General features: G+C 40.7%; 3 protein-coding genes across 5 annotated transcripts in view; 1 reads left to right on the top strand and 2 right to left on the bottom strand.

Moving 5' to 3' along the window:
- pde11a (phosphodiesterase 11a) overlaps positions 1 to 8,227 on the bottom strand; it is a 40,995-nt gene extending 32,768 nt beyond the window's left edge. The window contains exons 1-2 of one of the 2 annotated variants that reach the window (XM_085765306.1): positions 7,053 to 8,227; positions 6,239 to 6,397 (exon numbers count right to left, since the gene is read on the bottom strand). In XM_085765306.1, the coding sequence (XP_085621432.1) occupies positions 6,239 to 6,397; positions 7,053 to 7,853 (960 nt within the window). In that variant the 5' untranslated portion in view covers positions 7,854 to 8,227. The remainder of the gene's footprint in view (positions 1 to 6,238; positions 6,398 to 7,052) is intronic. The other variant, XM_085765305.1, reaches the window with a different exon arrangement.
- An 877-nt stretch (positions 8,228 to 9,104) lies between these two features.
- On the bottom strand, positions 9,105 to 11,266 carry LOC146965044 (cytochrome c-like). The gene is made up of 3 exons (XM_085765172.1): positions 11,092 to 11,266; positions 10,286 to 10,462; positions 9,105 to 10,193 (listed from the first exon to the last, which is right to left on the bottom strand). Exons 2-3 carry the CDS (start codon positions 10,455 to 10,457, stop codon positions 10,048 to 10,050), a joined length of 318 nt encoding a protein of 105 aa, XP_085621298.1. The 5' UTR covers positions 10,458 to 10,462; positions 11,092 to 11,266; the 3' UTR covers positions 9,105 to 10,047.
- Positions 11,267 to 15,331: 4,065 nt separating this feature from the next.
- osbpl6 (oxysterol binding protein-like 6) overlaps positions 15,332 to 25,952 on the top strand; it is a 40,477-nt gene continuing 29,856 nt past the window's right edge. For both annotated transcript variants that reach the window (XM_085766005.1, XM_085766006.1), the window contains exons 1-2: positions 15,332 to 15,617; positions 24,406 to 24,655. In XM_085766005.1, the coding sequence (XP_085622131.1) occupies positions 24,509 to 24,655 (147 nt within the window). In that variant the 5' untranslated portion in view covers positions 15,332 to 15,617; positions 24,406 to 24,508. The remainder of the gene's footprint in view (positions 15,618 to 24,405; positions 24,656 to 25,952) is intronic.

The following is a 25,952-nucleotide window of genomic DNA, read 5'->3' on the forward strand; positions in this document are numbered from 1 at the left end:
ATAAAATCAGGATAACAACGATTAGTATTATGATGTACAATACAAATCATAGCATGTACTGAATTGACCGGCTGTAACCTATGGCTATAACAATGTAACTCACCTAATAAACACTATATCACAAAAGTTGTGCTGTTCAATAGCCATTATCCATTAATAATTAAATTTTTCTACACATCGCAGGTACATGGAAAAAAGCCAGAAGCAAAACAGAGGTCACAATAACGAAGCAGCAGATGTTGCATTAGTGCAGTAACATCAACACAGATCACGCTTTACAAACATTTACTGCTCCTCAGATTAATTCTTTTGCCGCCATTAAACAAATTCTGGAAATTTTTCCACTAAATGTACAAAATCTCAAACTACGATGACTCTTTTGAGGTTTTCTTGTACTTCTTAAACAGAACCTTAAAAAGGAATATGACTTTACTCTTAAAAGATAAACTGTTTACAATTGGTGGTATAGAACTTAAATGGAGAGTGAAAACTATACCAGCCCTGTATTAAGACCAGACCAAAGTGTTTCACTCAATCAAGTCACTGAATTTATTCACAAGGACATCAAGGGAACTGTACTGGCACCTCTCCTGGCACCAGTACAAGCTTGTGTACACATGCTACTTTCATTGCTGAGAAAATTAGCATAATCAATTAACTTCAATAATTATAAATTATGTAATGAAGAGATTTACTAATGAGCAGTAGGGTGCAATGGCACCATGCATTTTCTGTGCTTGAATCAGATAAACCCAAAATACTCGCTGCTTCTACGTAAGCTGCTTAAAGTCAGTGAATAGAAGTTGTATTGATGATGGAATGAGGTGCCTCACTAAGGGAATCTCGCTCAAGAAGACAATATTGTGATGGGCTTATTTTTGACACATATCTGAAGGTTAGCTAGTGTAAAAAATTCTCTGATTTCACTTTTTCCTATTTTGTGTCAAAGTGCTTACACAGACTATGCAAGAAATAGAGACCACTGCTGACTGCCTAGACAAACTGTAAAACACTAAAATCCTCCATCGGCAAAAAAAAAGGAAAATCATTTGCACTGTTTGTTCAATGGTTACAGACCTTACCCATTATAATGATCTTCTCCAGGGAACTGCTTTGTGGGCAGTGAGCCACAGTTCTTCATATCAAAGTCAGTTCAAAATGAATGTAGCCACTCAGAATAATACACTAACCTTTTACTCTGAGTCTATGATGGCTCTGCTTTTCATGTCCTGTCCAGATTCATAACCCTCCCTGAATATGTCCAGTTTTCATTGTTTTTCATGGGACCGTTAAGCATGTACTTAAATTGATGGTGCTTTGCACATCTTACCATTTGGTTGTGTGTGAGTAAACGCTGAGGCAGCATTGCCTCTCATTACAAACTGTTGAAATGTGGGTCCTGATAGCTCACTTGGTAGATCGCACACAATGACATCTGAGTTTTAACTGCTGTGGCACAGGTTCAAGACCAGCCGGACTTTTCTTATAAGTTGATTTTCTAATATATTTCATTCCAGAGGTCTTATTTTATTTTATTTTTGTACCATTAATAACCCCTGAGAAGCCTGTCTGAATGTGTGTCTCTGGCTATAGAGAGATATTATTTTGTTGTAAAGCAGAATTTTCTATCCATATAGATACAGTGTAATTGAAGTCTAAACTTCAAATATCATTTAAGTATCTCGAGGTGGAGCCGAGTGTCTTTTTTTTTTGGAAATCATAATATGGTCACCCTACTAAAATATGTCTTTCAGAAACTCAAACCCGATTACTGAAACTCGACCCGATATTCCTTTCTACTCCATATTCAGCCATATTTGAGTGTGTGTTATGATTATTGTTATAAAGAATTATGATCATTTATGAGTGTTTCTAACTATAGTTATACAGTTCTATAACTGCATTATAACTCATTATAAGTATGGTTATAATGCACTATAGAGATAAGCGTCAAATAAAGTGTTACCAAAATCTTTTATTTTTTCTAATCCAGCTGGGAGTTAAAGTTAAATGGTTTGTAGGCCACCTAGTGTGGACATCAGAGGTTGACCTAATTTGGTACGAGTCACTGGTTTAGTGTAGGCTATACTATTCATTCTGTTTTTCCTGAATTGATTGGAAAAGTTATCCCTCAATCAGTAACACACACATGCACATTTTAAGTCTTGGATACTTATCTCCAATAAACATGTCTCCATACAATCTTTAATGCAGAGAATTGGCTCAATTCAAGGCAAAAAAAAAATCACTATCTGCCTGTTTCTTGGCGGTAACTGTTTAAAAGTTGAATCTGTTTTACTTGTATTGAAAGCTGTACCACTCAGATATTATTATTTGTTGCAGTGGGGTTCAATGTCCTACTCTGGGAGCATACAGTGTGGCGAGTCCTCTCCTTTTTGTCGCCTACTCTGGCATCCCCCATGGCACAGTTTTAGGTCCACCTTTTTTCTCTCTTTGGCATATATGCGTACGAAAAACAACTTTATGCTCCACTGGGTGGTTAGACCTATAATGAAATCAGAATATCAGACGGCAAAGACTGCAGTCCCTCAATCATCCACTCTACCTGTTCCACTTTGAGAGGCCAGGTAGGTAGGTCTACCCTTTTCTCTGTTCACTTTGCATAGGAGTAACAGAAGCACACTTCACCATCATGCATACGTAATACATTCTCATACTCTTCCCTTTACCTGCATCCTGGCCTCATATTGCAAACTTTCTTTTTTAAAATCTCTTGATTTAAGTGGATTTGTGTGCCTTTTTGTGGTCATATAAAGAACTCTGATATCCTGCAGGGATGTATTAAAAACATGAAGCTGTAGATTTACGTTGGGAAATTGTGTGAAAGTGGCTATTACAGTATTGCTTCAAGCCAATTTGACAGGAACTTTGGCAGCCGGAGGGAGCACAGCAGCAAGGGGGGAATGGTATTTGCCAATGAACTCACACAGATGTTAAACTATTTTGGCAGATGGAACCTACATGGGGGAAATCACATCTTATTAAGCAAAAATGTATGAAAATGCCTACCTGTGGATAGTACATTTCATGTAAAAGGTATGAAAGGCCATCTGAAGTGAAAGAAAAGCTAAATTAAGATAAGAATGCAAGATGAGGAATTGGCAGGATGAGGTCAGCTTATACATTCAAATTAAGCCAATGGGTATATTTCTCTACAGATAATGAGACGGTGCAATTATACGTGGGTTAAACCATTATCCAAGCTCTCCAACAGATTCCAATCCTGCAGGGATCAACAGAACACAATTAAGGCAGCGTGGGATTTAAAACCCGCCATATAATGTGTTTAAATATCCTATAAGGTTTCAGTATATAGCAAACAATATTTGTTTTAATAAAGGTACACAAAGTCTCTGATGACATCTCCTACTGCAGTATCATTTAATGCTGTGATATATTTTCATATTACAAGGTCTTCCATAAAAGCAGAGCTGCAGCGGTGTTGTGCAGCAAGCTTACTGTGACGCTAGTATTGCATTTCATTACTAATTCAGCTGTAGCCATCCCAAGCATTTGTGTGATGTTAATGCAACGTGAAACGTGTGCTCAAAACAAGGGAGAGAGAAAAGAATTCCTAATCTCCATCTGTTATGAAGAATGGATAGAGTCTTACAATGCAATTTTGACACTAGAGCTCCAATGGAGGAAAAAAAAACACACTGTTGATAAAAAAACTACAGCTATTTGCTATAGTGAAATCCAACTCTACAATAAAAACACAACTAGTTTTGTGCTTTCATGTTTCATCTTTTCTCCGCTTCAGGGGCTCATAGCTGTAATAAGAGAATAAGTCAGTGTGTACGCCTGTCAGTGCCTTTCTGCTACATCTATTCAAGTGTGCCGATGGACAAACACATGCTCCCCATGTCTCTCTGGTGATGGTAATAAGCCAAATAAACAATCACTCAGAAACAGAAGACTATCTGGATCTGTAAGACCCCCACTCACTGCTTTGACAAACTATATTTGTACAATCAATTTCATTCATCAACATCTGTGTCTGTCTCTTGAAAGGGCAAGCTGATGCGTAAAGGAGTAAAAAACTAAATGAGCATCTGATCAACAGCACACCATCAGTGCAGCCCCATCAACACAGGTACACACAGTCACACCTGGAAGCTGACAAGCATGAGTCTGATCTGTTCCAATGAACAGCTCTCCTCCACAAGTCCTGTTGCGCTACATGGTGTTAATTCTTGTCACATACTGTAAATAATGACATCTGAACACAGATACTAAATTAAAAACAGACACTCACCATATAATTAAAGCACCAACCAACTTCAGATTCAGAACAACTCATATAAAGTTGATATTCTTGGTGATATTACAGCAGGGTCCTGGCACTTTTTTTTTTTCTTTTTCCATGTTCTGAATATTGAAAATTGAATAATGCTGAGAGACAGGCTATGACCCAGCTAGAAACTAAGCACTGAGACATTGTCTAGCATGTGTACTTCCTGTGTACACATTAAGTCTGATTTAGTTCTGCTGTCCTGTCAGTACCAATATTCATTGCTACTATGTCAATTTATTTGGATGCATAGCCGTTAATGTGAATTTGCACACATAATGTAGGCCTAATTCATGTTGAATTGAAATAAGCAGTTTTTAAAAGATTACTGTAGAAAAACACACAATGTACTTATAAATCCAAGGCTTTTGTTACTATATTAAATATAGGGAAGAGTCCCTGTATAGGATGGGTGCAAAAATTGTAGCCTAACACATGTAAAAATCTTTCATCCATCAGTCACCACAACCACCAATGAATGGCTGTTTTCAAGCCACAGTGCAAATCATAATACACAGGGGGACAAAATATGAGAAAAATCCCAATTTACTCATGTGTAAAGTATATATAAATGTGCGTGTGTTTGTTATTGCAACTATGTGAGTATAACATAAATGAGAAATGACTATTCGCATCACTACAGTCCTGCTTCATTTGTGTACCACTAACATTACAGCATTCGCCCTAAAAAAACACTGTGACATCTTTGAAATGCCACACATGAATCATGAAGACAATGAGCATTTACTTCAGGCCTGCACTTTCCTCTGCACTTCACTTCCCTGTGCTGCAATAATAACAAGACTAAGAATCTAAGGCCTTGCTAGCAGCTCTACATAGCTATGTTTGGGAACAACTGTGGCTATGTTAATATCAGCAATGACAACACACTTATAATGGCAGTGCTAACATGGTGATGGTCGGCAAGTAATGCTTTGAAAAAAGGAAAAAACTGCTGCACATTTGGCTAGAAGTGCAGAATTTTTTTTCTTCATTCAGACAACGTTTCGGCACAGGACCTTTGTCAAATCTAATGCTTACCATGTTTACACTATGTGTACCTTGTCTTTAGTCTGTTTTGCTATTCATTGTAGATTTGGAATTATGTTTCCAGTTACTGTTCATTAACCAAAAAATGTTGACAATATCAAAATTAGCTGTTGATGAGGGGAAAAGTCATTGCTATTCATCCAAAAGCTGGTGAAAAACTAACTAAAAACAACAAAAAATGTAATAACCAGTCAATGATTCTAGATGCAAAGTCAGAAGATCACGTGGTGATGGGGATTAATCATCAGGAAACCTGAATGTCTGTGGGAGATTTTGGGCCAGTTAACAAGGCAGATTTGGAGAAATCTTACACAAGGTGTTTCACACAAGCTGAAAAACATCAACATCATTGTAGAGTTGGATGAAAAACTGTGAGATTAGTAGTCATTGTGGTTCATCCCCTGAGGACCATTAATATCTATGCAAAATCTCTGTTTTGTGGACAAAATAGGTGGATTGAACAACCAACTTCGCTATTTTTAGTGCTCTGCTGCAAATATGGCTTAGATTCTGACCAAATGATCAGCTGCAGAAACATGTGACAATGTAGGTAAGGTATTTGTGTATTCTGAATTAACAAAAATAGCATGTCTGCATAAAATCCTTATCTTGTCTCTTGTTTGCTATTCTATTGAAATAAACTCTACATACTCTTTATAAAGGGGAGATTTCACCCAGTGTTTTCAGTAATTCATTCAAGTAAGTCACCACAAAAAAAAGATTATCACAAGTTTCAACTATGGGGGGTTTTAGTGAAGATGAAAGTCTACTTTTAATTAGGATAACGACTAGTTGTGGAACCAGACAACATTGAGAAAAACAAAGACGGTGATTTACACATCTATAAACTCACAACCATCATAATGACATTACCTTCTCATCGTCTTCAGTGAAGAGTTCTCCACTTGACGTCTTGTTGATGCCCTGAGCAACTCCAATGATCTCTCCATCACTGTTGCGAATGGGCATGCACAGGAGAGACTTTGTCTTGTACCCTGTCAGCTTGTCAATTTCATCACTGAACCGACGATCCTGCAATCCACAGGGACAGTGTAAAACAAAAGACACAATGTAAGCACTCAGCGCAAAGAGGAAAAAAATGCAGGTTTGCCCCTTTTCTTTTCAGATGACAGTGCATTACTCCAAGTCTTACTAATAAACAAAAAAGTCTAAATTAAACGCAGGCGCAGCATGACAAACATCAGCATGGGGTGAAGTTTTTCTCAATAAAATATTACTTGGACAAGTGTCTTAGTTTAAGTATGCTGGTGTGTTTTGTTAGTAAACCAATCTAACTCTTCATTTCTACTGTAAATGTTTTCTAAGTCCAGAACAGGTCTACTCAGGTGTTTCTATTCTGAGAAGCAGCGGATGGCATCATTAGGCAATTTGGTGTCTTTACTTCTTTAATGTAATCTAGTATTGCCTTCCTTTTCAAAGCTTACTGTTAACTCTTAAGAGGCTATTACACCTCCTTTGTTGCCTTGTTTTTATTTGTCTGTGATGTTTTGTGTGAACCCGAATCTTGGATCAACTGTGCCCAGCTGACTGTTGCTGGTGGTGTTGATTTCCACACACTCAGCTCTGTCACATACTTTGACTGGTGGTCAATTAACAGGGACAAAATAAAAGGACGGACTAAAAATCTCTAAAATCCCATGCAAATGCACAAAGGAGGAGCAGGGACCTGATAAGCGTCCGGGATGTTGACTGTCTCTCCATGTTCAGCCACATATCCGATGATCCCTTTCCCCCACGGAACTTGAACTTCATCTGAATTCATTGAGGGTAAAACTGTGGTCCCCGCGTGCACGTCAAAGAATTTGGACACCAGTGTTTTCTTGTTGCCCGTGCCCTCAACTAAAAACAAGGAACAGCGGTCTGCGTCCACCATAATGCAAACAAACACCAGGATTTTGTAGCTGAGACTCGTTAGATCCAAGTCGTTAGATATGTCTTTTACAAGCTCCAGGAAAAACTCTCTTTCGTTGTGCTCTTTGAGGTAATATTTAAAACCCACGGCTGTGGATGGGTACTGGGGGATGTTGACTCTGGACTCCAGCAGCGCGCTCAGTATGTGCGCAGTGGTCGGGGGCAGAGAGCTGGCTTTCCTCAGCAGGGCTCTCCTCCTCATGCTCGTCAGCGGCTCCTGGGCCCTGGAGTTAACATGCTCGTCGTATGTCCTGTTGACATTAATGGCCTTTGATCTGGCGAAAGTTTTGCGCAGCTCCTTCTGCGAGGCTCTCCGCTGCAGACCGTCACATTTGCTCGCCCAGCTGTCCTTGCACGCGTTGCTCTTCTCCCCCCTGGGCTCGGCGGCGGGAGCAGCAGCCGCCGCCGGACTTTTGCTGCTCGCCTGGTGATGATTCTTGAGCCATTTCTCCACCATGCTATAATTCCCCTTTCTGTTCAGGTAGTCCTCGAATAACTCGGGGTGCGAGTCCAGAAAAGTTTCCACGTCAGAGAACACCATATTTGGCACTGCCATGTCTGTTCTTCTGATGGTCCTCAGTGAACCAAATCCATGAAGTCGCGCAGAGAAATACCATCTATGAGGCTTTACCGAGGGTTAAAGCAGAGAATCGTTTGAACACCACAACTTCCAAGATGTAGATGCTGGTAACACCCCTGAAGCTCTGGCTGCATGGGGAGAAGGATGGAGACTCCCTTTGCGCACCAGTACATCCCTCCACAGCATCTCCACACCTTTCACTTCATTTAAGATCTTCAAAGCGGATCCAGCGTGGACGCAAATTCGGGCTCAGGTGTAGACTTGCACAGGCAGAGGAAATCTTACCAGAGCAACTACACCGAGGCATCTCCGTCGTATGAGTCTTCTTGTGTGCAAATGACGCTGGCTGTGGTTGGCTCTGTCCCGCTGACGCTCGCTTCGTCACACACACACACACACACACACACACTGGAGCTCAGGGTTGCCTCAGCACTAAGCGCTCTGGCCATTTGAACCGTTTGCCCTCCTTTAGAGGCACACTGCCTATAATGAAGATGCCGAGGATGATAACAGGGGTAAATTCATCCATCAAATGCCCAGGCTTGCAGAATATCCTATAGTGCACAACATATTAAAAATATATGATCTTTACCTTCAGCAATAATCACTGTTATTAAGGCTGTAAGAAGCACAAAAAACACCCTCATGTTTGCGCATTGTAATTAATTGCTTAAGTAGCCTATCATCAAACATAATGATTTCTAATGCATTACCTGAGAAAGCGTTGGTGATGCTACAAGGCTGACAAGAGTAATTAAAGTGAATGACTGCCGCCTGAGGAAACGTGTTTCATCTCACCAATAACATATAATGCATCTCCGCTCTATATTTATATCACATGCATCAGACTTGATCTGCATGTAGGCTATCCATACTATTTAGCTGTAAAACCGCGACTCTTATTGGCAAAGGGGAGGGAGCCAGAAAATCAAATTCCTTCATACAATATTATTAACAGTGGATCTTGTGCAGATGTGATATTTGAACGCTAGAGGGAGCAACACTCCACAACATGGACTGGGAATACAGCTCAGTCCCAACTGTGACGTAAATGGCAGTGTTGGCTGCGACTTCCCTTGTCACATGATCTTTTTACTGTGAAAACTGAACTCTTCTAGATTGTACAGCTTTTGGTAAGATCTTATTACGTAATTCTGTCTTATGCCAGCTTTTGTCTTTCAACAGGGATCCATCGGACGCATTCAGAAACTGACAGTCAACAAGAAGGAACTTCTCCAACTTTAATGGAAGACAAACATCCTCAAAAACATGCAGCATTTATGACATTCATATCAGTTTCTGAACAAAATCAGACTTTTAAAAGATACACATTTCAAGTTTCTTCATTAAAAGGGAAAAAGGCTAATCTCCCTGGGAAAAGAATCAAACGTACAGTAAGCATGTCACATATCAAAACAGCACTAAGTGACACCTGCGGTATTCCAGTTATGGGGCACTTGTATATGAATTACACAATGCAGGGGACATGTTATATTTAACCATCTCCCTGTTGGAGAAAATTTGAGAGCACACTGTGGTATATGAATATTCAGATACATTTACTTTAATTTATTTCATTCACAAATCTACTACAGTAGCCAAGACTGTTTAAACACAAAAAATAAAAAGGCATTTCATCGTCATCTGCACCCCTGTGTTTTATATAATACTGACCACACAGTCACGTGTAGGGACCTATTCAGACTAACAAATTGTTTAAGATAATGATTAGTGTCAGTTTTATTTAACTTGCAATTTCAGAAAAGGCATCATGTGATAAAAGATTGTTGAGGTATCATCAATTCAGAAGCAGAAAAGTAAAATTATTCTTGGACTAGACAACTACTAAGACAACTCTGTGAAATCATGGAGTAACAAAATACTGGAAGACAGTCAATTAGCAAACATTAAACATAACTTTCAAGTCCCTACATCATTCAGAGTAGACAGTATATGGTTTAATAATTTATATTAGAAAAGGAACCTGTTAAAACCAGGATATCATTTACTCCGCCACGACGGAGGATCATGTCAGAAACAGAGGTACAGCTGCCGGCACCACTCAGATTACTTGCTGTTCTGCCTGTTTTTTTTTTTTAAGAGAATGACAAGTCCTGGCCTCTTGAGCAGTTTGTGAAGACACAGCAATTGGCAAAGATGAGAGAGTTCTTTATGAAGTTGCAGATTTCAGATATTCTATGAGGTCGGTACGCTCGTTCTTCTTTTTGATGCCGGCGAAGATCATCTTTGTTCCGGGAATGTATTTCTTGGGGTTTTCCAAATAAACCATCAGGGTGTCTTCGTTCCAGATGATGCCTAGGATTAGAGAGAACAGACACAATGTTTTACCCAAACAGTGTAATTCCTAGGACTCTAAAAACACTAAATACACACAAACAAGCACTTACCTTTGCTCTTATTGGCCTCAGTGTAGGAGTAGCCCGCAGCCTGGCCTGTTTTGCGTCCAAACAGACCCCAAAGGTTGGGACCAACCTTATGCTTTCCACCATTCTCCACAGTATGACACTGGGCACACTTCTGGACAAATGCCTTCTTGCCCTTGTTGACGTCTCCAGGCATGGTTTCTATGAAGGAGAAACACATAGGGCTATTGGACTAATTTGGAACAACAGTAGGCTATTTGATAAAAAATGATGTTTTGTATCTCATCTGGTTTTGTAAAGTACTATGATAGTTATAACGTTACCCTTGTTTAACCACAAGATGGCGCCCATTAATAAGTTGCGCAACCGGTCTGGGCCTGGCATTGTTACCAAACCGTTTTAGGTAACTTCAGTTTTACAACAGTTTCTCTTGTAAAACAAAGAAAGCTGTGTGTAGCCTTCATTCACTGTTTTCGTGCTGTTCATAAAATTTCTAACAACAAATAGCGGTAATACATGGCAGACGTATCTCACAAAAGGCCAAATAACGTTATATAGGCATATCTCCTACCTAAAGACATATGAATGAGCTCTGATAGTAGCAAATAAAAGTTAAATAAAGGTATATTTTGGTAAACACGTGACTAAACTGATCAAAGTCTCGGGATAAAAAAAGAAAGTCCCGTGTGACCTCGGGAAACAACCGGCGTTACACTGAGACCACGTTGTCACAAAAGAAACCGGCAAACGCGAATTTAAGTCGCATAAAACAACTCCACACTGAACACGACGGCGAGAAAGGCTGTGTAGTTTGGGAATCGTCGTCTTACCCTTTCTTAATATGTCTTAGTCCGACTTATTTCTGAGTTTTGGTTCCTCTGGTCTTCGTCCTGCTGTGGCCGGGCCGGTCGCTAGTGACGTGCTGCCGCTTCCTCCCGGTAAAGTTACTCCCGGCTGACGTCACGGCTCATCATGTGACTTGTTTCATCATCATGCCGCTGGCTCGGTCCTGTTTCCCAACAGTCTCTGGTTACGTGACAGAAGACCTTCACATCTGTTTGATTAATGGCTTCCTCACGATACCGTAACTTTCAATAGCCAATCCTATTAGCAGTTACAGTTTATTGCATCACCAGAGCTTCAATGACATACACTCGCATACACTGGCTTCTTATTGATAGGCTACTGATTGATCTTATTATTCGCCTCATACTGAGGGAGCAGCAAACAGCTAAAAAGATAATGCCACTTCAAGTTAACTTACACATGCACTGTTTTTTTTTTTCGTCTTCTTTGCCTTCTACACACTCACACTGATTTCTTCCAGTCCCCCTCTTTGCTCTACAACTGAAAGCCCTAAAATGGAAATGTTAAATCGTGACAATTAGGGCTATAGGTGGAAATGACAAGGTGTTAGACAGGAGAAAGTTTAAACTGGAGCTGAGTCCAGACTGAGTGGCCACGTCAGCCATTAAATCTGATATCCAACCATTTTTGAGACAGGCCCTGACAGATGAGAAGAGTTTATGGCTCCCCTTGTCAATAGACTACCTCTCAAGTTACCTTTGCACATAAAACCTTCCCCACGATCAGTGTGTGAAAAGAGTAAACTGGTTTCTAGGCTACTATGCCACTGGAGCACCATATAGCCTACCTAATGAGCAACAAACCATCTCACACTTTGCCAACCATCTCACACTCTGCCCTTTCAAACACTCACTGTAACAGTAATGATATCCCTTACCTACCAGTGTTTATTTAGTAACAGTATGCATATCATGCTTTCACTGCTATTTTGCTTTCTTGCTACTTCTCTATTTGTAGGCATCTCAAAGTGTAATTTAGAGATGATCCCAACACTCAAATATTTACCTATAGGCTACTACATTCCCCATCACCTTGTTGTCCAACTTTCTTGGCCCTACAGCCTGTTAACTTAACAATCATCATGAAAAGCAGCTAAATTGCTATGTAGATTTTTTTCCAACCTTGTGAGAGTGGACAGCAATGGCAATGTAGCCTACTGGTCATAGACAATCACTTCATGTTAACATGGCAGATTTAACAATTGAAGGGCAGCATGGGTATCCCACTCTCTCTATGAGCATAAATGTTCGGGTCCATGCCTATGTTCCCACAGCCTTATGTTCCCACAGCCCTATGCACCCACAGTTCTAAGATTTTTCACAAAATTAGGCCCTATGTTCTCACTGGACTCCCTCTACCTATCTGGACTCTATCTATCTGGCCTGTCTAGCCTCTACCGGGTCTTTTTACTTAACTTAACCAGCTCTTTTCTTCATTGCCTAAACCCAACCAATGGTGGGACCAAAGGGCTGTGGGAACATAGGGCCTAATTTTCAGTGACAACAAAAGTTAGAAATGTGGGAACATAAGGCTGTGGGAACATAGGAATGACCCCAAATGGTTCAATGTAGCAACACCAAGTCCAATACATTTTGCTCTAGTTTGGTCCATTAAATAAACATACAGGCATATGGAATGACTGCATTACAAGTAAAAGTAAACACACAGTTTGGGAAATTGTTATAATGCATTATTTGTAACTAGTAGGCTATTTTAATCTGCTATTTTATCTGATGTTTGTGCTGTTGGGTAGTTTAATCTACAGCAACCAGAATTTGTGAACAGAAAAACATGGCTCACGATTATGTTTCAGTTGTCAAAGAATCCTGTGGGAATTACACATTTATTATGCAGGACAATGAGTACCCTCAGAGGATCTTGTAATACAACATAGCTAGTAACTGTAGCTATGAGATAAATAAGAGGTGAATAGTAAAATGTTCCCATCTGAAATGCAGTGGGATATAAAATTGGCCGAACTATTAAAAAGCATACATGCTCCACCTACCTAAGCTACCTCAACATTGTACTAATAAGTACATTATGCCCAATTTGTTTCTCTCTCACTCCGTGTTTGCCACATCCAAATTTTGTACAAGCCAAGGGAGTGCACTGTTTGCACTTAAGTCTATTTACTTTCACTTTAAAGTTTAAATGTCTATTTAAAACACTGAAACCTCTCCGACCTTATTTTCAAGTTCAACGATATGTTCATGGATGTGTAATTAACTAAGAATAATCAGAAACTCTGACAATGAAATAAACATTAATTTCCATCCCATGAAGCACAAGATGCGGTCAACATCCTCATAGTAACGTGGCACGACTGGATCTGACAGTGTGCTTGCTTGCTGCTCACTAGCAGAAAGGATGGGTTGATGAGAGTCGTTGCCAGGCAACCATATAGTCTACAGTTATACATGGCCTGAGTAAAAGATAAAGGTACATGCAGCAGAGAGGGTTAGGGTTAGCAGCTAAAAGCATCTGAGCTGAGTGAACATCACAATCACTGAATCAGATTTCACTCTGAATAATATCAAAAAATAGTGTCTGCAGCAGCAGCAGCAGCATTTCACCCTGAAGGTTGTTATGTAATCTGTGACGTATAGAGTGCTGACTTCATCATAATCTGTGGCATAAAATATTTCATTTTGCATTTAAAGTATAAAGGGGGGTCCAATAAGCATAATACAGTACTTGGGGGTAAAGGGAAATAATCTGGGCTGTTACAATGGCTATAACATCCTATGGTGGCCCTGGGGCTAAATTGGACTTCTATTGACCTCCAAAGTAAAACTGGCTGCCTTAGAGCTATTTGATTTTTAATTATTCAACTGACTGAAAATGAATAGGAAGTTTGGATTGACTGATTAATATTTTTGGTAATTTATCTTTTAATAGTGGCCGAATACCACCTGTGCCTTTTTGGCACAGAAGAAGTAAATATAACAAAACTGTTAAGATCAGATAATTGGGAACAATCAGAATAAATAGTGGGCTATCCTATGCCTGAAGGCTCAAACAGCAGCAACTGTCACCCTTGGTCACAAGATGTGACATGGGAGAAACCAGCAGGGCTCCATTTGCAGAGCTCAGTGGTTGAGGGCACATACCAGGTCAATAAATCAGGGAGGTATTTAGGGCCAAGGCCATTTAAGGCCTTAAAAGGGAGCAGTAAAAACTGAAATCAATTTAAAATTTCACAGAAAGCCAATGTAAAGACATAAGTACTGGAGAGTGACCTTACGTCTCGGCTCTTTTTGTCTGGTAAGTTACTACAAAATACTAACCAATGATGACAATGGAGGGGTTCCTGGCTGATACCTATTGTTATATAGTCAAGCAAAGACAAGGGCAAGACCAAATTTTTGTGCAGTTAATAAAACCAATCCTAATTTAAGAGATTATCTTGAGTTGAAAGCCTACTGTTTTGACTTGTATGTTAAAACAAGTTTGTGTCAAAGACTACCCCTGGTTTCCCCTTTACCTCCCTCCCTTCAGGATGTAAAATCAAAGAGGTAAGATACAAGATAAGCTGGGCTGCTGTGGGTATGGATAACTGAGTGTTGTCTGCATCATAAGGGTAAAAAAATGTGTCTTCAAATGACTGGGCCATTATTTAGATCTTTCCATAGGCCTGTGGAAAACAGGAGGTGAGCCCCAGGGAGGATGCCCCATCTCACTCAAGTGGGTCAAATGGTAACCAAAAAAAAAAAAAGCGGTCCTAGCTAGATGCTAAAAGGGCTAAAAGCTAAAATATGTAGCCTACCTATGATTCCAACAATGATTCCTGCCTTTGTACCCTTGAATCACATGAATCAAGTGCTCACAAGAAGTCAGAAGTGTTCAATATATAACAACGTCTATAAAAAAAATAATAATGTTGAGGTAAAAATGTATATTCTGAGAAGGTGGTTTCAGACTTTTGGAACCAGGCTTTGATGTGGGTATACATGTCGACGATATTTGCAAACATTTGGACAGATAGGCCTACCGCTTCTTATATTTTATATGTATATGTGTCATACAATATTATATACTAATATTAATATAATACCCACTTACTAGGGAAGAGTTGGTCCTGAAGTTTTCTACTCCGAGTCCGAGCCCTGTGGGATCCGCCGCCATGTTTTGCGCCCAGCCGCCGGCCGCCCATCGTGTTTGATCCATTCCGGTGATTTCTTCCCGCTTAAAAGCAATCTTGCTGCAGGGAGGAGCGAGCGGAGTGCAGCTGAGCTGAGCTGAGCATCACAGCCCGCATTCAAGGAAACAGGCAAACACAGCACTTTTTTGACTTTCCACAATGTTCTAGCCTCCGTAACATCACACGTCTGTTCACACGAAGAAACACACGCATCGGATGTGGACCCCTATGGAGGCCGTGTGTCTCTGAGGACCTGGGAATCTCTGCCCAGTCAAGGGAGACCCTCCTCTCAATTGTTTCCTGCGCCAAGAACTGTAAAGACATGGTCATCAATCCGCAGCTGTGGTAAGGCAACGAGCTTTTCCTCTTTTCTCTTTGAAGGCAACCACGGCAGCGACAGTGTAGCTTATAGAGGGGGAACTACCGTGTCACAACACTGCTGCTGCTGCTGCGTTGGATGAAGGCGCAGAGCCGCTGCTGCCGCTGCTGCTGCTGTGGGGCTTTATCGGGCCGCTCAGACACACAGAGGACCCCAGCATCTCATCTCTTTTGTATTTGCATCCAGTGAGTGAATCACCGAGGACCAGTCAGACATGAGCACATAGCCGCCACCACCACCGCTGACTTAGCTTTAGCTGCTGCTGCTATAGGCTGGCTGACACACAACAGGGAGCCGTGTATTCAAAACATGCATGTCCCAACATCACGAGGACATGAGCCTGATGTAGGACTCCCCCTCCTACACACACCACCAAAGGAAAAAAAAAAAAAAAAAACATGGATGCAGCGGTGGGGGTAATGAGGCAGCCAACTCTGTACCTGACTTTGAAGAAGTAGACGTAATGCGTCACTGACATTTTCACCTTTTTTTTTTTAAACTGAGCTCCATGGCTTCTCCCACTGTCCCATCAGATCACTGTCATCACATATTAGAGGACTATTGATGGACGTGACCTCCACTCATAATCTCTTCTTTCACATCCCACTCTATATGTTGTCAGTGTTGTGTGATGGTACCAACTAATTGAAAGTTAGCCAACTTCTGTCACTTAAAGAGATTGGCCCCACAACAACATCACTCTGCCTGTTTTTTTTCCCAAACTGAAGGTCAGCCAGTGACTTTGCAGTTGTTTAAAATAGCACAGATTCACATAAATTAAAGAGCAGCAGCTGGGGCTGGAAAGCTGGATGCATTTGTGGTTTATCACTGGCAATGCCCTCTTGAATAGATATTGCTTTGATCAGCAGCGATGATTGATTTTCTGATATATTTCTTGGCCCCGGCCTGGAGAGAACCTCCTCCTGAAGGTGTCCCCGTCCCATTTAGACGAAATCTTTTGCAGAGATTGTTCGTCTCATCCTTTGAGAAAAGGAGAGGGGGTAAAGCGGAGGAGGCAAACCTCACTTTTATGCTAAAAATACTGTATACAGATTGTCTTTTCTTCCTGCATTTCAGTAAGAGGGAAAGCATATAAATACTAATATTTTTTTACACTTTTAATTAGCTTAAACGTACGACAAGTAATATATGGCTTCAAGGCCCATGACTCATCTATAACCTTTTGTTTGCTTTAATGATTGATTGCCAATAATCACCAGCGTGTTGTCTGATCACTCTATTAGTATAATTTGTTTTTGGTTTTCATATTTTCTGGACGTAAAGACTTGAGACATGAAAACATGAAAAATAAAAATCCAAACACCAATTTCTAACATGATGCCTGAATTTTAGTTGAAGTAACCATGACACTTATTATCTAACTTAGATGACCTGCCTATAAACTACTACTACAGAGTTAAATACTTAACAAACTCAGCCAAGCATCTAAAGCCAAATTCTGTGTTGTTTTGACTGTGAGAATGAATTATGGGGGTTTTCACCAGGCAACAATTGTCTGGATCTTCAGTGCCAACTTTTGGTTTCTGACAGTTTCCACTTCTCAAGTTTCCAATATTGGCACAAGTGAGGCAGTACTAAAAGTATTGCAGTGTGATACCCAGCTCTACCTAGATGATGTAATGTGTGCAGGGCAGGATAGACTGGCTCTGTCCAGTTGTTGTTGTTGTTGTTGTTGTTTTAAAAAAGAGGCAGGCCTATTTCAAAGATGCTCCCTGCTTCAATATGTCATCCATTTAGCCTGCTACGGTATCCCCAGGTAAATGGTGAAAACACCTCTGCGCTGATCGATATGCATTATTAGCCAGTTGTAAATTCAAACAATGGCTGTCCTCGAAGACCCTGTAATATAATCTTGGGACATGAGTCTGTTTTTGTTGGCCCACTTAAATTATGCAACATAGAGAGGGGGTGGGGGGATGGGGGGGGTCACATCAGCAAATGTGGTTGGAGTGCTGGTCGATAATGCGATATTGTGGGTGGTTTTGGGTGAAGTGACAACACAAACATGAATGTCTCTCTCCTCTCCTATCAAGGCACAGTTACCGTCATGCTTCGTTCATCGTGTTACATGTTTGTGAGGACTGATGCCGTTAACGTTTGTCTGGTTTAATGTGCCGCAAACAGCAGTGGAGTGATGATGAATCACCTTTTCCTCCTTCTTATTTTCGGTTGGCTTTGAGACCTGCGGTGCTGCTCGTCATCCTGGGTGTCTAAATCTTTATTTTCCTCCCCCCTCTCAGATCTCTCGGAGCTGAGGCTCACAGATCGAGGGATTACAGGGGTCCTCTGAACCTCTCTCTAGACGGCTCTGGCTTCGCTCTCCCTGGCTTGACCCACATCAGGACAGATGATAGTCACTGCTTTTATTTGTGACACTTTTATTGATCCCTGAGGGAGAAATTTGACTTTTCACTTGCCACCCTCCACTAAAGTCACAGCCCATTTTCAGCTAGAAAAAAAAGACAAAGAGCCTGTGAGGAATTAAGCACCTCGTTCAGAGACATTTCAGTAGAGCAGACTGTCATTATTGCAGGTGAGTGAACCTTCGTAAAGGGCGCCACAAAGTAGAATAATTCAGCAAAATTATTCACATGGCCACAGGCGCTGTTACTGTACCTGAGAGCATATTTGTTGGATTATGTAATGCACTCACCAGTACTCAATTAAAATAACTAGAGCTCCTCAAAATTGACCTTGACATCCTGATTACAGTATAGTATGTGATAATGACATTATCTTTTTTAATTTGCTCAGTTGATGCTGTGAAAAAGAGGGAGATGTGACATTGACACTATATAACTATACCCTGCTGAGGAATCAGCCAACTAAAAGAATAAGGACTAAATAAATGGGTGTGAATGTATTTACTCGATCAGATCTCAGCAGTTGCAATCACATGCTCATCCTTAACGCTGACCAGTCTAGGATATGTTGTGCTGCTAACGAAGACGACAGAATAGTCCAGGGGTGCAAACTCATCAGGGGTAAAAAAGGTGACAAGATACCGACCCCCTAGGGGGGTCCGGGGGCATGCTCCCCCGGGGAAATTTAAAAAAAACAACAACTTTAAAGGTGAATTTACAGTCAATTTTAGCATGAGACTAGGGTCCAGATTTACTCAGGTTTGCACAGCTTTTGCTCCTGTTAAACCTGCACAATCTGGCTCTCTGTGTTTGGTTTTGAAACATGTGAAGGGGGTCTTCAGCCTATGCAGGTTTAGCATGAGCAAAAGCTGTGCAAAACTTAGAGAATCTGTCCCTTGATGTCCATCAGTTGAACCTTGCAAACCTTGCCTTCAAACTAAATAAAATTTAATACAGACTGATTGGTTCATTGTGAAACATTTATTTATTGATGTAAATGTGTTTTCTGTAGGCTACGTAGGCTATGCTCCGAGGCAGCGCTGCTCTTTCTGTCCAATAACACACATGAAGCTTAAAAATGCCATAGGCTACATAAAACATATTAAGCGGCAATATGTATTTAAAAGATGTTCAAGCAAACGGTTCGGTTCACGGTTTTGTGGTCATGGTTTTCGGTTCGGGTTGGTATACTTTGATCGTTGGGAAAATCAATCATGTCTCATATATTCAGGTTAAAACTTTAAGAATGAGGCATCTGATACATCATTGTGACAGTCTGAGGTTAAAAGTAGTGAGATTCTGGCTGCAAGGGAGGAGACATCGATAGTTCCAACATGTTTTAATTTATTGGGCAAAGAAAGTTATCTAACAAATGCTAAGAACAATTAGATATTCATTGAAATATATAACCTATATTTATTAATTGTGGTTCTTACAAAAATATTAATTGAACTTTAGCCTACTACTTTTACAACCACATTATTTACCAGCAACATAAAGTGAAACAGAGGCAGAGGTGTCCTGCCACAGTCAGTCAACCTCCTCCTCCTCCTCCTCCTGCTGCTGCTGAACAGGTCCGTTAATATAATACATCCATGAACAGGTCGCACTGGAGCTAGTCTCGCTCGCCAGACCCTCCTCCAGAGAAGGAGACACTGGAGCTAATTATGCTAAACGCGCTAATCGCTAATTGGCCGCGATCGCGATCATCACACACACGCGGTCCCATACAGCACCTATACAACGCTGCTGGAGCATCTTCTAGCTCCGACTCTTTCACTCGCCGTGCTCAAAAAGTCGCGTTAGTTAGTCTGTAGAAGAGGAGCGCTGCCACCACTCGTTGTCATCCAGATAAGGTGCACGCGCCTTAAAGAGACAGGTGCATTGGCTCGGCTTGCCTCGCCGGACCCCCCCCCCCCCCTCTCAAATTTTTTTTATTGCGGATTTACACGAATCACACAAATGACCAATTTGGGATCCAAAACGGCGAATTTCGCCGAAAGGTGACAAGTTTGCACCCCTGATAGTCACAAATGGAGCCCTTGTCTCCTGTTAATTCCCAATCATTAGGGCTGTTTACTCAGCTTGTTTTAAGAGTCTCCAGAGTCTAGTTTAAACAACCTGATATGAATGTGTGGCCTCAATTGTAAATTGTGCAAAAAAAACATAACATGGATATGATCAGATGAAAGCACCAGAGGTCACATTGTTTTTTTTGTTTTTGTTTTATACTATAAGTTCGGTATGTTGGTGATTGAGCTGAAAGTGTGTTTTGGTGTGAGAGGAACAGATGCAAAAGGGAAGTGAGAGTCTTCTAGGCCTTTTTATAGAAGTGGAGCCTCACAATTGGTATATTATAGTTAATGTATATTTTAATCTTGCATATTGATGTGTCACTTTTCTATAGATTAAAATAGCAAAAGCTCACTCTGTGCAGACTTAACCTAACTTAACTCTGTGCCATTTTGTCAGGTGTGTGTGTGCAGCAAGACTCATTTACACAACAGTGAAAGTTCACTTGTGATTTTTACTGTTGTTTGCACCGTATACAGTTCTCATGTTGCAGTACTTTACTGGTATGTTTCCACCCACTGGGGATAAACAGTAATTGAGCAGAGGCAGGGGTGTATAGACCAGAGGGGATTCCTCCAAATTGCACCCACAGTATATAAGTTCTGCAGTGTCAAGATTTTATTGCTCATCCACATCAGATAGATAAACTGAATTTGATAGCATTTAGGACAACTAACCCCCATGGCAGCAGTGAATCTAGTGAAGTTGTTAAAGTTTGGTGGCATTTTACCCCAACATGAGGCATTGTAAGAATGTCGACAGAAGGCTCGTTTCCTCAGACTGTAACATACTAGTGTCATTGTTGCTTCTTGTAACTGAAAGACCCCTCTTTGTCCAGTTGTATGGGCAGCAACAGTTGACCATCTGGACCTTTTCCACATAATATCGAGATGTATAGTTTTTTGACTTGAAAGATCAAAATTGAGAGTCACTCTGTAACCTATATGCTTAATGGATGTCTTTGGATATGATGTTTTGAAAAATTTATTTCCTGGATTGCAATATGACAGCTCACATCTTCAGTAGCATCAGACAAAACCAATAAATGATAATGTGTTTGTCTCCCTGGGACCTTTTTTTTTTTTTTTTAACAGTACATTTCATCTAATAACTGTGTTATCCTAAAATTAGCCCATTGTGACATGGGATTAGATCTCACTGTGCTGACACAGCATGCTTTATTTTCACCAAAACACACTCCCACGCAATCATTTAACAACCACAATTCTGTAAAGGCACTAAAGCCAGGTGTTCACAAAGTGCTGTTGTAGTATCCACATAGCAGGGAATGCCTTGTCCTCCTGCTTAGAGGGCCATAATCATGGTGACTGGATTTAGAAGATTAAGCTCATGGCTAATCGAGTCCCGGGCAGACGTTCCCCAACATGGTGACTGGCCTCATATGCAGCAGCACTGCTGTTCGTCAAACACACGGAAACAGACACTTTCACCTGCTTGTAAAGTGAAAGTTAACGAAACTGGTGATGTTTCAGATTGTAGGTTTACACTATAAATCCTCTGTGTTGCTCACCGCAGCTACTATCTTCAGTAGGACTTATGGGCCAACAACAGCTGGTCAGTTTAGGCAGCCACTTAAACTATTTTGTGTTTCAGTGTGTGCACAGCATCACAACATGTAATTCACATTGGCTGGGCTGTAATGATACGTTCTGCAGAAGTGAAAAAGAAGGGAGCATGATTATTGTTAAACGTCGTCATAGTTGCAAGTTTTCACTTCACTTTTGCTCACACGACCTTTTCTTAAAATGGGCTTTGGTCACTCTGACTCATCCTCATGTGCTGATGGTCGGCTCTTTGTGTCTTTATGTATAGTAATCTTAACCTATAGCATGCACATGCACATGCAGAGACTGCCAGTGTGTTAAAACAGTCAAGTTTACACTGAAAGTACTCCCACCTCTGCTTCCTTATTAGGTCAAGGAGAGTGGATCTATTAAATAGGCTAAGTGGCATACACTATCTGAATGGACTTAGCACCTTGTCTTACAGTAGCTTAGATCCTCGTTGGCTTAAGGCAGGGCAGGGATGATGACGTTGCAGAAGGATCTGAATTATAGATGATAGTATGTGTGTATGAGTGAGTATACTGCAACACCATCGCATGTGAGAGTAGCTACATACTGCTGAAGTGTGCAGAGCTGCGCCATGGACCGGGGGAGTTCCCCTGACACATGGGAGAGCTAACAGACACATCCTGTAGCTAAAACCACAGGGAGCTCCAGAGATGTATACAATAGCCATGAACAACAACAGTCTGTGATGTTGAAATCCTGCAATCCTTAACAGTTTTCTGTGCAGATTTTGCCTCTGTGCTTAGCCTCGTTCAATAGTAAAAAAAAAAGTGACATTAGTTGAATAATGCCAAAATGTATTGTAGAACATAAAATAGATTCAATATAATATTGTGTCTTGATATGAGACCTGATGTGGTCAGTTAATTTTACCTTCATCCAGGTAATAAAAGGTGTAAAAAGTACAGAGTATTTCAGAGGTAGATCTGGATCAGTTACATTCAATTTGAGGTGGTGGAGTGGTGTGCTGTGCTCTCAGAGTGGTGTTCCAGTTGTTTTTTAATTTATCTATTTAGTCTTTATCAATACAAAATGGGGAAAATGGTCATTGGAATTTATAAAAAGCCCAATGATTTATCAATAAATAGTTTCAAATGTAACTGCACAGTGGTTGAAAATACAGCATTTCCTGCCTTTAGGTGCAGCACTAGTGATCCAGGTTAATAGATCACACCAGTGAAACAATATGTTTCCTCCTACATGATTTATTGTTGAAGTGCTTAACACATTAGATATTATTCTGCGGGTCAGCATTGAGGTGTTTAATCAGAAACAGTGTTATTTGTTCTTGTAAAGGTCCAGTTACATCCTCAGTATCTTACCAAGTGTCTCAGTTTCTAAACTGAGCAGGTTTTGTTTTCTACACTCTTGCGATCGATGTATGTTTTATAAGTGCTGAGACCTCCTCAGAGCCCAGACAATTACACAGCACAACAGCAGCCGGTGTTATAGGTGTCGGCATGGAGCAACATGGTGCCATGACTAATGATGAAAATGAGCACTCCCTGCTGCTCTCAGAAAAAAAAAGGTTAACCAGGCATTTTAAATTGAGTTCATTTATTCAAATCGTGGCGCTGCAAGTGCCGACTGAGGTCTCATATTTAGACAGGACGTTGTTATCCATGGAGCCTGGGCTCATGTGTTTAAGCTGGTATAAGTTAGTTTTAACTGGTTTTTGACCCAACAAGTAGCGCTGTAGATACCTCCTAGTATCGATTTGGTATCGCCACTAATTAGCATCATTATCACAGTGGAAAGTGGATGTTTAAGGATTTATGCAGTCCTGTGGGATGATCTCAATCTTCTGCAGTGCAGGCGGTGACTGCAGTCATAAATTGACAATAGTGATTCGCCACATTTCCTAATTGAAAACACAGTTCAATGCCTTGATGTACAAAGATGCACTGTTTTCCATTGAACTGAAGCGAGTGCACGCACACAGTTAGAGGCTCGAGGTTGGAGCTGAAACGATTAGTTCATTGATTTTTCAATCAACAGAAAAATAATGGGCAATTATTTTAAAAATCAACCAATCATTACAGTAATTTATCAAGCAAAAATGGTGGAATACCACAATGTCTGAGGTCACAGCTCTTCGTATGGGAGGAATTTCTGCTTTTCTTTGACATACAGTAAACTGAACTGTAGGTCATTTTAAGTTTGCACTCTGAGCTCTGAAGTATTATGGACATGGATATTTTGATATTAAATTGACCAAATGGTATGTTGATTAATTGAAAAGATAATCTGCAAATTAATTGATAATGAAAATAACTGTGAGTTGCGGCCTTCGAAATAGGTTGAGTTTGGGTTTGACGTCATTGGGTGCATACCTCCGCTAAATGCAGAGTGTTGTGTAATCCTGAGTGGCACCAGTCTCATAGCAAACATAATGAAAGGCTTATCCAGTATTCCACATGTAATGAGAAGAATTTTAAAAACCCATGCTTCAAAGAACAGCTCAGGGTGTCTCTACTGAGCATCTGCTAGGTAACTGAACATACTGAGACTGACGGAGGACAGTTCTTTAAGCCTAAGAAAAACCCAGTCGCTCGTTTCAAACGGGAATAAACTAGACCAAGTGGCGTTTGATCGATGGCAGCGTGGCTCTGTGTTCGGTATAAACAGCAGTACTGTGATGAAATGAGGATGATCACGAGGATGACACCACACGGTGTGTAAAATCCCTGTCTTTTGTTTCTTAGATCACCAGTGAGCAGTGAGCGAGAGGACGTGTCAGAGGATGCTCCTGATCTGCGTGATCCAGTGCTGAGGGAGGTCCACACAGCCAACTGGTCGGCGCCCACCATGTCTTACCACCAACACTACCAGCGCGGCCCCCACGGCCGCACCTTGAGCACTGAGGAGAGGAGCGCCACGCCAATCAACAAAACCTCCACACCAGTTCACAAGAGCGCCTCCTCCTCTTCTTCCTCCCAGCGCGACAGCCGGCAGGTAATTCTCAGGCAACAGGAGGAGAAAATCCATCTAGAAATATTCTTAGGGATGGGCTTTGAATGAAAGAAACTTGAGCAGAGGTAATACAAGGAGGAGGAGTGAACATAATTTTGAGTTGCTGCAGTCCTCTGTCAGTGGACACACTATGCAACAGATAAAAAACAGGCAGCTAGAAAAATAGTGTGACAATAAAAGTATGAGGACCAAGTTAGTTTTTATGAAACAGCTTCTTTGTTGACTAATGCTGTGGAGATGCAGATTTTTTTAAATCAATCTTGCATGTTTACCTCCTAATCGACCTTACTACACGGCCAAAACATATGAGCATTGGTGCAAGTGCTCAAAACCAGTTCTAAGTAAAAACATCAGTGCAACAAAAGTCCTGGATAATGTTAAAACTGATGCATCAATTCAAGCTGCACTTTGCTGTTGTACCTGGTACAGGTGGAGGTGGTGGCATTAACAACCTTATATTCTGTTTGGTGGTGTTGTCCAGTGATTACCAGTCGAAAGAGTCAGATGATAAATCTAGAAAAGTGCCTCAACCGAACCGTCTGAGGAATTCAGAGGGGAAATGTGTCTTTGATTTGTGGAACAACGCAGAAACATCTGAAACCTGTGGCAACAGGCCGCACGTAAACAGAGTGTTACTGTGTTGTTTCCTATTGCATTTGCATTTACCTGCGTGTTGTTTCTATTCATCTGTGAAGTCACATGGCTGTCAGATCAATGTAGTGGTATGAGAGAATGTCAAAATTGTATCAATGCACACTACTTGATTAATGATGCACAACCTCTGCACTCACATTTAACAGGTCAATCACAGAGAAAGACATGGATGCTAAAAATGAAAGTAAAAACAAAAATCCTGATCAGTTTTGTCCACTGACAATCAAAAGTTGTTTTTTTTATGAACTTTGTAAACGTATCCTCAAAAATTTTGACAAAAAAGTACAATTTTAGATCATTTTGAAAAGGAGAAAGTCAAATATCAGCTGTGAAGATTCAGATTGCAGATGCTGATGTTAGATTACAGGAGACACACCATGTAGGATAATGTGCTAAGAGTCCATCTGATCATCTGACTAAGTCTAATCATTGCTTATTCGGAAAATTACTCAGGCGTCATGACCCCCTCTCAAAATAAACATAAAAAATACATTGAGAGCAACTGTTTCATGGTTGAAATTAGACTCAATCACTGAAGTGCCTTTCCATGTTTATATTTTGAGAATTGCTTTGGCTAAGTGGTTAGTTAAGTCTGTCAAATTGTTTTTCTAATTTTGCTGAGCAG

The sequence above is a fragment of the Trachurus japonicus genome, chromosome 21 (assembly GCF_045865225.1).
Source record: "Trachurus japonicus isolate A0001 chromosome 21, Traja_1.0".
Taxonomy (NCBI): Eukaryota; Metazoa; Chordata; class Actinopteri; order Carangiformes; family Carangidae; genus Trachurus; species Trachurus japonicus.